The following is a 12,305-nucleotide window of genomic DNA, read 5'->3' as shown; positions in this document are numbered from 1 at the left end:
AACTTCCATTAGGGGTTTCAGATATCACCAGGAGTCTCCAGGATCAGGCCCTGGGCTGAAGGTGGTGCTAAACTGCTGAGCCACCCATTTTGACTGCATAGCTAATGGAGTGCCAGGACATTTACGGAAAAAACAGACATGCCACAACACTAATCCAAGGCCAGCATAACCTGGCCAGTTTTGAGGAAAGGCCAGTCTCCCTTCTCACTTCCAATATTCTCACATATCTTCAACCTAATCCCAATTATTTTAATCCCCAGACCATCTTCCTGAAACAAACTTCCAGTGCCTTTGATAATTGTATATTATTACATTGAGGGCTACAACATCAATACTTTCTTTTTTAACAAGATATTTATTCTACTTTAGATAAGAATCTTTGAAATTCACAAAATAAAATCTTATTAATTTGGACTTTACAAATTGTGCATCTTTTTCCAAAGGGATGGAGACTGGGTTCATTTTAGTCCTTTGCAGGTTTTTCTTGTGACGTAACTGTTAAGCAGAATTAGAATTAAATTTTAAGTATGCTGAAATATAGTATTTGGCATTAAAAACAGAAACAGCAAAAATATCCAGTCTATATCCTGTATCATTATACATTCTGCCCCACCTGCCATACATTCTCCATTTTTATACTTAGAATCCCTGCTTTGAATGATGGCACTGAAATCCTGTGCAAGTTCCTTAAACAACAAACATTCAAATATATTCATAAATTTTGATAGTACTAAGGCAAGAAGTGAAAAATACACATTCATTTATTTATTTAACAACAGGTCATTAAAACTTAAGTAAGGATCAAAGGACAAAAAGATTAATTTTTCAGATTAATTCTGAACATTCAACCAACAGAACCCTTGCATTCCTGAAGTGTTCTGACATATTGAGATTTTGATACAAAAACAAGATTCTATGACAACTTCTTTTTCAAAGAGAAAAAACTTTTTTAAAAAGTATGCTTAGCACCAACAACTTACAAACCATAAACACCTAAGATTACAATTTACAAATGGAATGTTTCCAAATTTGGTAATCTAGAACTTGGAATGTATTTTCCAATTGGAACAATGCTCTATAAAACTATGGCTAAGTTTCCAGAACAGATGTACAAACCCTGTTTGCATGCTTTTAATATACCATTTACCTGCAATGAAAATAACTAAACACAATATCATTGTAATATAGAAACAAAAAAATCCAAGATATTATGCTGAGTGAAATAAGTCAATCGGAGAAGGCCAAACATTATATGGTCTCATTTGGGGAATATAAAAAATAGTCAAAGGGAATAAAGGGGAAAGGAGAAAAAATGAGTGGGAAATATCAGAAAGGGAGACAGAACATGAGAGACTCCTAACTCTGGGAAACGAACAAGGGGTGGTGGAAAGGGAGGTGGGCGGGGGGTGGTGGTGACTGGGTGACGGCCACTGAGGAGGGTACTTGATGGGATGAGCATATGAGCATTGGGTGTTATTCTATATGTTGGCAAATTGAACGCCAATAAAAAATAAATTTAAAAATCGAAGATAAAGAAAATATACAAAATTCTAAAACCATGACTGTGTGGCATTAAAAAGAGTACATAACTCAAAGAAAACAAGTAAGAGTTAGCCAAAAGTCTTTGTAATGTGAATTCAGAAAGATGGTTTGGAGAAGTGTAAAAGCGTATTACAGCCAAGTTTTGATTGCCTGAAGGAAACGTCTCTTCTCTCTCTCTCTCTCTCTCTCTCTCTCTCTCTCTCACACACACACACACACACACACACACACACTAGGGACAGGTAAGCTGGGCACTTTCCACCTGGAAGACAAACAGCACATTGAATTAAGGAGCACAAACACAGCGTGAGGAAGGAAAGTGAAAAAAAAAAAAAAAGGAAGGAAAGTGAGAGGGGCCCGGGAGGCAAATCTGAGCACTTTGAGAGCACAGCAGCCATCCCTAGCTCCAGAGGCCTGCGTAGTTCCCATGGAGGCCTGAAGGGAGAGGTCCTCCAGCCACGAAGAGCTTCATCTCAGGCCAGTTGTAGCAGTGGGTGTAGAGCGCGTTGGGGAACTCGCGCATCCCCCCGAAGTAGTTGGCCCACAGGTCGTCGTGGTTGAGCCAGCCTCTGCCTGCACAGGTGAGCTTGAGCTTCCTCCCCGAGGGCCTGGGAGAGGAGTCGGGGCTGGCTGAGGCCCGCTCCTCCAGGAACCTCTGGGCGCGGATGTCATAGAAGAGCAGGGAGCCAAGGCTCGTGCCCACAGTTATCATGTGCTGGTAGAAGCTCAGGGAGCGCACACCCGCGCCACCCTCTCTGGAGCACAGGGGCTGCATGTTCTGGTGACCCTGGCGCGGGTCCACGAAGGAGACGTGGGACTGGGAGCCCACCGCGTACAGGGAGAACTCGTCGCAGACGGTCAGGCACACGTTCTCTCTGCAGTAGGGCAGCCTGATGGACAGCAGCCTGGAGAGATGGCTCGGGGCTTTCCACAGGTGGAAGTACCCGTCCAGGGACACGGCTCCCAGCTCCTGGCTCTTGCCGCTGAAGGCCAGGGCCCGCACCTTGCAGCTGCAGGGGCTGGTGCTGGACCGGGGGATGGTCTGCAGGTCCCTCGGTCGGATGTGGGCGTGCACGGGGAGCCCGGCGTCGCTGTGCGAGGCGATGCTGCCTTCGAACACGTCGGGGTCCATCCGCCACAGCGCCACCGTGCCGTCGCGGGAGCCGCTCACAGCCACCGTGTCGCTCATCCAGGCGATGCTGAAGATACAGTCATTGTGGCCGTGGCGGTCGCCCAGGCACACGGGGTCCAGGGTGGGCAGGCGGTAGACCGCCAGGCTGTTGGGGTTCTCGCCCCCGGTGGCCAGAAGCGTCTTGGAGGGATTCAGCTCGATGGCGTGGATGCCGCAGGTCGGCTGGGCCCGGGACAACCAGGGCGCCCGGGCCCGCATCAGGGGGATGCGCGTGATGTGGCCCGAGTGCACGTCCACCACGAAGAGAGTGTTGCACTTGGTCCCGCACACCACCTGCCTGGCGTTCAGCCACTGCGACGCGAACACCTTGTTGACCGTGCCCAGCGCCAGCTCGCGCTCCCTCAGCAGCTCCGGCAGCTTCTGCACCGCGTAGCCGCGCAGCTCGCCCTCGGAGCCCGACAGCCCCGCGCCGCCCCGCGCGCCCACCTCGCGGCCCTTCAGGTAGTGCACCAGGGACCGCCGCGTCGCCCGCCGCCTCTGCATCCTGGGCAGCGGCCGCCCCTCGGAGGCCGCCGCCGAGCCCGGGGACGCCGAGCCCTGGGACGCCGAGCTCGCGGCGCCCGCCTCGATAGCCGGCGCTTCCCGCTTGCTGCTACCTGTTTGCTGCAGGGCCATGGTGGGCGGCGGGCGAGCGGCGGCGGGCGCGGCGGCGGCGGCGGGGGTAGGCGAGGGCGGGAAGTGCGGCCGGCGAGTCGGAGTGGGACCGGGACGCCGCGGGGGGACCCAGTGTGAGGGGGCGGAGGCTGCGGGAGGAGCCGGCGGGGAGCGGCGGGGGGCGCCGGGTAGCGCACGCCAGCCTGGGAGGGGGCGGAGGGGGGCGGAGGGGGGGGACAGAGCCCGCGGTGGGGAGCCTCAGCCGGGGCCAGCGCTCCGCGATCCCAGAGCCGCCCCCGGAGGACACATCCTAGTGCGCCTGCCCAGGCCCTCTTGCTCTCCTGTGCCAGGCGTTTCGCCAGCCTCAGGATAGCAACCGAGGAGCCTTCTTAAAATCCTTACGTAAATAAAACCTGAGAGCGAAGGTAAAGTATGACGCTGGAAGGAGCTTGAACGATTATGTGTTGAAGAGACCAATAGTGCAATCCTGGGAGACTCTGCTGCAACGAGTGTTCAGTCACCCTGAACGTGACAGGGAGTGGGGATGTTTAGCAAAGGCAGGGCGGCCCTCCCCTTAGGTCTGTCCTTGCAGCATACCTGTCTCAGCCCCTCCACTGCGAATGTGCTAAAATTCTCAACCATTTTTTTCTCTTGATTATCAAATTGAGGTCCCTGAGTTTGCACACTAGAATCACTGAGGGGCGTGTTCCGAATGTAGTTGCCTAGGCCCCACTTCCTCTGGAAGGGAAGCCGGGACCCTGTGATCCAGTGCAGCTTGAGGAACCCAGAGGACTGCATCGAGGGTGGGGGTGGAGGCTGGAGGTAAGACAAGGGTGTTCCTCCATGATGTTGCGTTCTCGTGAGCCGAATAGAAGAACCGTGAGGTGGATGTGAAGAGGTGCAGGACAGGGATACTTCTTTTCTTGCTCAAGGGAAAACAGGTTCAGTCCCCACTGTCAGTCCCAGGAGGAATCCCAGGTGCCCGGGTGTGGCCTTGTCTTGTATGGGAGGGCCCCTGGGGTTTTGAGCTGGGGTTGGGGGCAGGGGGATGCAGCGTTTTCCATAGGAAAAGGTGGTGCTGATCTGTCCGGAAGGACTAACCCCATAGGCACAATGGGAAGTGTGGGTGTTCACACTATGGGTTTAGCAGTCTCAGAATTTGGATGCATTGTATCTGGCTTTACAGCTTCAGAGTGACCAATTCGGTCGGCAATCCTGTATTTAGACACATGAAACTGCATAGTGACATGGGTGGCTGGTAGCTGACACCAGCTCTGCAGACGTCCCAGTCCTCCCCTCCAAAACTTTGTTGAGTGAGTGCATGTGCAGAGGTGAATTACCTTTTCTGACCAATCACGGAGGACTACGGGAGTTACTTTGTTGTTGCTTTTCTCTACCCTTCTCCCAGCCCTTTCTGCACCCTCACCTCAAATGCACAAACTCCAAGTACAAAAACCATAGGCCCTTTGCCCCACTCCCATCCCGTGGTATATCCCAGTACCCACTCCTCCCCCATATTCCTCCCTATGTTTAATGCTGTATCAGGAGGATGAAGGTTATTGGAGAGGGAGTGACCTGACCATAAAAAAATTTTTTACGACTTCATAATTAGAACTGACATTACTAGAGAATAAATAACTACAAATTCCTTTAACTTAATCTTCCATAATGTTTTTTTTTTAATTCCACCTCAGGAAAATGGATATTATATAGTAAGACTTCATGGCATACCCTTTACTGTTGTTGCATAACAAAATAGACTGAACATTTTGGGAGAGCGATAGATCAGATAGGTATAGATTGCTAGATCTATCTATATTTCAATTGTAAAAATAAATAATTCTCATAATAATTATTGTTTATTGATAGCCTGTTTGTGTCATTGGCTGGAGGACTGTGCTAAACACTTCAAATGCACATTCAGCTTCACAATAACTTTATGAGGCAGGTTCGATTTTTATAGCCCTATTTTAAAATGAGGGAACTGAGGCCTAGAAAGACTAACGACCGCCCCATGGACACACAACTAATAAATGGTAAAATCATGTTGTTAAATCTGTCTGACTGCAAAGCTTTGAAAACTAATAACTGCCCTATATTATTCAATTAATATGAGTTTTCTATTTCTGTCTCTTTAAAAACCATATAAACTATCCCTATGATGGAAATTTTACAGATGTTGCATCTTGTGCACTTTTGAAACATAGCCAGAATTCCTAAAATAAATGAATAAATACTGAATGCAACTTATGTACAACACTCCAAACCAAATATAAAGGCGAAAACATATTCTATGAGATATATTTTCTTTTTTATAAACTATTTTAATTAATATGAAATACAATAATATGTACCTACATTTTGGTGAAAATAAAACCCATATAAATAGTCCTGATATTATGCCTCTCTACCTTTTTGATAACATAATTATGCAATATTTATATATAATGTGTAGTCACTGTTCAGATTACTATTTTGCATTGAGAGGTGTGATAATTTCATCTAAAATACAGTACATGTAACACATTTCATATACGTCTACACTTTAACATTTCTCTGAGTTTTTTATTTAAAGATGTAAGATTTACAGACCAGAGTCAAGTGATACTGAGAAATTTAGAGTGTTGTATATCAGATTGCAAATTTGAACCTTTACTTGCATCTGATTGCTTCCACTTTTAGGAAAACACAGTGTCTGCTAAAACCTAAAGTTATACACAGTACATTTGTAGTTAAATGTAGATGAAATGACATGATAACAAAATTTCAGGTGTCTGCATGGTGTTTTGAGTGTCAGGATCCCTATTCGGTATGTTTGTTAGTTTTGAGGGCCACTGTGTATGAGTGTAAACATCTTGTCTGTCATTACAAATTTATTTCTGTATTCATTCCTGCTTTTTTTGCAACTGACATAGCCCTGGATAAATTTTTATTACCCTTACCTATGTCCCCTGAACCATATTTCCCTCCGTTGGATGGGGGCTTATATGAGTGGTTTCAGGCCACTGTCTCATTCTGTTCTGTAGTTACTTCATATGTTTAAATGTTGTTTTCTTAATCCAATTGTAAAGTCCTCAAGAGATTACGTAACATTTCTGATTTCATTCACATCACCACATAGTTCTAGGTACGCACTAAATGGTTTCAAAAACTTGTGATGGTCTTGTTAATAAACTAATAGAATATGAGAGAGAAAGCAAAATGAAATATCAAAAAGTAGAAGTAAGATATTTTGAAATCAAATTACTTGAGTGGTGAAACTGGAGGATTTGAACTGATTTGAAATAATACCGCATAACTTGTTTGAAGTTATTCTCTAAATAGTATAGACAGCTTCAAACAGATTATATGACATCCTTCTATCTATCATCTGTCTATCATCTATCTATCTATCATCTATCTATCATCTATCTATCTATCTATCTATCTATCTATCTATCTATCTATCATCTATCATCTGTTTCTTTCCAGCTTATTGGACAATTTATCAACTGTGTCTGTCCAGCTTTCTAATCTGTGAATGAAGTAAAGGATCTATTTAGACAGTAAACAAGTTAGATTACTGATTTAAAATTAGTTAAGGCAAAAGATTTATTTCTCTTCTGCACAAAAATAGATCTTATGAATATGGACTTCATAGATTGGAGCAAATTCTCAGGTACAAAGGCATCTGTCTTCAGAAATGGTGTTCTATAATCATTTGTGATATATCATGTAATGATAGAAAGTAAGGTTCTCCTTAACAATATTGATGACATCTTGTTTACATTCGAAGGTATAGCCTTTGCATTATCTTTATCAATAAACATAAAATGCTAAAAATGAAATATAGTGAGGTTTATTTTAAAACAATATATGCTAATGATACCCTGTTATTTGTAATACACCTAAGGCAAACAATTCTTGGACATTGGATAAATTTTCACCTAATCTCTAATTGTAGTAGAGTCTTACCATTTCAAGCTGTGACCTTGTAGAGTCTCCTAAGATAAGCAGCTGTGAATCTAGTTTATAGTCAGATGGGAGGCTTCCTCCAAACCTCATGATGCAGAAACTGGTAGAGATGACTCAGCAGGCTATGTTTCCTCTACAAAGGCACTACTAATGGCATATGGTGTCAGATGGGGGAACAAAGGAAAGATTTATCACATTATTTCATTTACTAGAAACAGAATCATAGAGAAGGTAATTTTGACTCCATGACCTCTTCTTTGCCCTACCTCTTTCCAACTTGTATAAGAAGAAGGAATGTGTCAGAGGCCAAGCCGGGGCTTTGTTTAATACAAGAGTAGATTCAGTGCTATTAAATGTTTTATGGAGGCACAACAGTGTAGTCGTCAAAGGAGTGGACTTCAGAGCCACATATTATGGCTTGAATTCTGGTTTTGTGGTTTGCTGGCCTTGGAACTGGGTCAGTTGGTATACTCCCTTTGCATTCAGTCCCTTCTCTATAAACATGTTAACCTTTTCAACATGTTGAGTTGGTAAGTAGCTAAAGTGTTACACTGTTGTAAAAAAACACTAGGAAACTAGACCAATAACTCTAGCTGATTATATTGGTCACTTCAAAACTATTTGTTGTGTGCCATTTAACCAACATCTCCCCATGTCTCCCACCTCCTTGCCTCTGGTAAACACTGTTCTACTTTCTGCTACTGTGTATTGAACTACTTATATTTCACATATGTAAGATCATGTGATCTTTTTCTTTCTGTATCTGTTTTATTTCACTTAATGTAATGTCCTCCAAGTTCATCCATGATGTCCCAAATGACAGAATTGCCTTCTTTTTTAAGGCTGAATAATATTTCAACATATGTACATGTCTCCCAATTTCTTCATTCCTCCATTGATGGACACTTAGGTTGTTTTCATTTGTTGGTTATTGTACCTAAGGCTACAGTGAATATAGTTGTGATTATTTCACTGTGTATATGCATAACAAATCATCAGATTGTACATCTAAAATATATACTTTTATTTAAAAAGAAAAGAAATTAAAAATAAAAAAACCTGGAACACTCTGCTTCCCTTTGGACTGTGTATAGAGTCCTAGTTCACACAAAGGGAATTAAACTAGAACTTTCAAGTTTTTAAAATTTGGCTCAATCTCCTTTCTTTTTGTACAAATTATGTCCAAGAGTAGAAAGAATGAAAACAAGGTAATAGATGGTAAGGTAAAAGATGGAAACATCACTGGTAACAATAGACATCTAAAATTCTCTAGGCTTTGAAGTGAAGGAGAGATTAATTTACATCTGCAGAACCTTATGCACTTAATGAGCTATTTTTGTTCTCTTGAATGCTATCTCTCTCTTCTGTTCCTGCTGAGTTCCAAAGACAAATCAAAATAAATTTACAGTAATAAAATTAAGGGCTTAAACATGCTGTTCTTGTATATATTCATAAAGTTTTTCCCCCACCTACTGCTCCTTGCCATGGAGTTTCAAATACTCTTTATTTCCTTGGTAGGAAAGCTATTTTATCACAAAAGTGCAAAATGTCATTTGGAAAGCTTAATAACTTTTTAAAAATTACATTGTAGACCATAAAGAATGCAACAATTTGTGGTTGTTAGAGAAATGAGTTAACATATGCATACGGCAACAATTCTTTCTTTTTTAACTTTCCAGGCAAAGACATTTTTGCAAGTATTAGATGAAATCATGTTCTGAAATTGAAATCATATGCTTTCTTTGGCATGAGAAAGACTACTGACCTTCTTTAAGTACATAAAGCGGGTGTCTCATGTTGTTTGAAGATATTTTGAGTTTACTTGTCAATGTGAGCCCTATGTGAACAAGGAGCCTTGCTTGAGCCTGTTTTGAAAGAGGAGGGAGTGCCAGATCCCAATTCTCCAGTGGAGAGCTGGCAAGTTGACCTACCCAATATTCATCCACTGAACAGAAAAATATTGATGTTCACAGAAGAAAAGAATTAAATATGCATCTTTAAAGTGTAAATAAAATGTGACACTTTATAAGCATTTGAGGATTAGGAGGCATCAGACATTCCAACTTTATTGACACATTGACACAAACTGGTAAAAAAAAAAAGAATGTCATATGGTTTACTTACTGAGTCTTGAAATTCTCATGCTAATAAAAGTATTATTACTAGAAGCATATAAATATAAAAATTATCTAATTTTACAATCTCTGCCAACAAAACAGATCTACACAGAGAAGAGGAAATAGAAGACATTCATTGGTCTTTTTTTAGCCTTGTGCTTTTATTATGGATTAATTTAACCCTCTATGAGCTCATTGATTTACAAAACTCAGGACATGAAGGTAGGCAATTTCACAGAGTACGTTGTTTCCTTGAACAGATAAGCAGATATTATTGAGACAAGTTAAGATGGCCACACACATATATTATTGTAAAACTCAATTCCTTGAGTCATTTCCTGCAATATGTAAATTGGTCCAAGATGTCACATTGAAGTTCAGCTATCCCCAAACCCTCTGACCTTGGCAATTAACAGTCTTGACAACACTGTATCACTAAGCAAAACTGGGGCAGATTGTGACTCTCAACATACATTCGTTAGGCAGCATAAATGAGTGAAAATAATGTTGCTTTCTGTTTGGGAGCATTGAAAGTGCTGTTGTTAACAAATATTTTTAAGTTGACATGGAACTTTAAAAATGGAAAACTAGGGATCCCTGGGTGGCACAACGGTTTGGCGCCTGCCTTTGGCCCAGGGCGCGATCCTGGAGACCCGGGATTGAATCCCACGTCGAACTCCCGGTGCATGGAGCCTGCTTCTCCCTCTGCCTGTGTCTCTGCTTCTCTCTCTCTCTCTCTGTGACTATCATAAATAAATAAAAAAAATTAAAGAGTTCGGTATATGTGAAAATATAATTGTAAGTTTTTGTTATAGCAACAAGAAAGATATAGGAGAAAATAATACAAGTGTAGTTTAGGGTAGATTGTCCACACTCATGGACATCAAAATAAGGCACTTGGAATTATTTAGTAATCAACAGAGAGCTCATGAATTTTTTGAGATACAAGGGTTATTTAAATATATCTGTGCTTTAAGAAAATTTAGTAGAGGACTGCAGGATTAATTAGAATGGGAAAAACCTGTAGTTGTGAGGAGTACTGGGTGTTATATGTAAGCGATGAATCACTAAATCCTACACCTGAAACTAAAATTACCTGTATGTAAGGTAACTGGGAGTTAAATAAAAACTTAGAGGAAGGATTTAAAAAAGGGGGGAAGGAACCTACAGATGAAGGGAACCATTAGGAGGCTACAGAAAAATTCCAGATGAAAATAATGAGGTACTAAGATATGGGTACAAGTAATAAAAATAGGAAATACATACAAGATATATTCTAGAGTCAGGATTGACTATAGTTGACTGCTTTGATGTGGTAGGAAACTATAATTATTCAGTTTATAACTGCAATCTCAAACTCCAGTGAAATTGTTTGCCTCTATATCTTCAGTGTTGATTACACAACACATCAGAAAATTAGTTGATGTGAATCAACCTCTCTTACTAAGCAAAGCCTATATTATAACTAAAATCACTCTCCAGCATAGTTCTCTTTATTTTTTTAAATTTTTATTTAAAATCTGTTTAACATATACTGGATTATTAGTTTTAGAGCAAGAATATAGTGATTCATATAACACCCAGTGTTCATTACATCTAGTGCCCTCCTTAATGTCCATCACCCAATTACCCCATTGCTCCACCCGCCTCTCCTCCAGCAGCCCTCAGTTTATTTCCTATAGTTAAAAGTCTCTTATGGTTTGCCTCTCTCTCTATTTTCATCTTATTCAGTTTTCTTTCCTGTCCCCTATGTTCATCTGTTTTGTTTCCTAAATTCCACATATGAGTGAAATCATATTGTATTTGTCTTTCTCTGACAGAATTATTTCACTTAGCATAATACTCTCTAAGCTTAATACCTTCTAGTTCCATTTATGTCATTGCAAATGGCAAAATTTTATTCTTTCTGTTGATTAATATTCCATTGTGTGTGTGTATATATATATATTTGGTTACTGTGGACATTGCTACTATAAACATTGGGGTGTATGTTCCCCTTCAAATCACTATGTTTATATCTTTTGGATAAATACCTAGTAGTGCAATTGCTGGGTTATAGGGTACCTCTCTTTTTAACTTTTTATGGAACCTCAAAAATACACACATTTGATTAATGTGTGCGTGTGTTACGTGTTACTTTAGATATTTAAAGTAAGACTGGGGAGGAGGGGCAAGATGGCGGAAGAGCGGGGTCCCCAAATCACCTGTCCCCACCAAATTACCTAGATAACCTTCAAACCATCCTGAAAATCTACGAATTCGGCCTGAGATGTAAAGAGAGAACACCTGGAACGCTCCAGTGAGAAGAGTCCGCGCTTCTATCAAGGCAGGAAGACGGGGAAAAAGAAATAAAGAGACAAAAGGCCTCCGAGGGGAGGGGCCCCGCGAGGAGCCGGGCTGAGGCCGGGGCGCGTGTCCCCAGGACGGGAGAGCCCCGTCCCGGAGGAGCAGGAGCTGCACCAACCTTCCCGGGGGAAAGGGGCTCGCAGGGAGCTGGGGCAGGACCCAGGAGGGCGGGGATGCCCTCGGGCTCCCGGGGACACTAACAGACACCTGCGCCCCCGGAGAGTGCGCCGAGCTCCCTACGGGCTGCAGCGCGCACGGCGGGTCGGAGCAGCTCGGAGGGGCTCGGGCGGCGGCTCCGCGGAGGGGGCTGCGGGGCGGGAGCGCGAATCCCACAGCGCAGGCCCCGGAGCACAGGGCGCCGGGACACAGCCCAAGATCCGGCCTCCCCCGGGACAGGCAGAGGCCGGGAGGGCCCAGGACAGCAAGGACGCTCCTGCCCCGAGCTGAGCAGATCAGCGGCCCCGCCCCGGAGCCTCCAGGCCCTGCGGACCGAGAACGAGAGCCCCGAGCCCCGTAGTTCCTGCGGAGGCTGAATCCAGGCTTCCAGAGTTGCCATAGCA

The 12,305-nt window shown here is 43.2% G+C and overlaps 1 protein-coding gene across 1 annotated transcript; it reads right to left on the bottom strand.

Annotated features, from left to right (window-relative positions):
* Window positions 1–1,942: 1,942 nt before the first annotated feature.
* On the bottom strand, window positions 1,943–3,349 carry LOC129517074 (DDB1- and CUL4-associated factor 12-like protein 2). Its single transcript, XM_055336689.1, has one exon. The coding sequence runs from the start codon at window positions 3,347–3,349 to the stop codon at window positions 1,943–1,945; it is 1,407 nt and encodes a 468-aa protein (XP_055192664.1).
* Window positions 3,350–12,305: the final 8,956 nt, after the last annotated feature.

This window comes from Nyctereutes procyonoides, unplaced genomic scaffold (assembly GCF_905146905.1).
Source record: "Nyctereutes procyonoides isolate TBG_1078 unplaced genomic scaffold, NYPRO_anot_genome, whole genome shotgun sequence".
Lineage (NCBI taxonomy): Eukaryota > Metazoa > Chordata > Mammalia > Carnivora > Canidae > Nyctereutes > Nyctereutes procyonoides.
The sequence above is the reverse complement of the archived record's forward strand: the minus strand, read 5'-3'. Positions and strand labels throughout refer to the sequence as shown.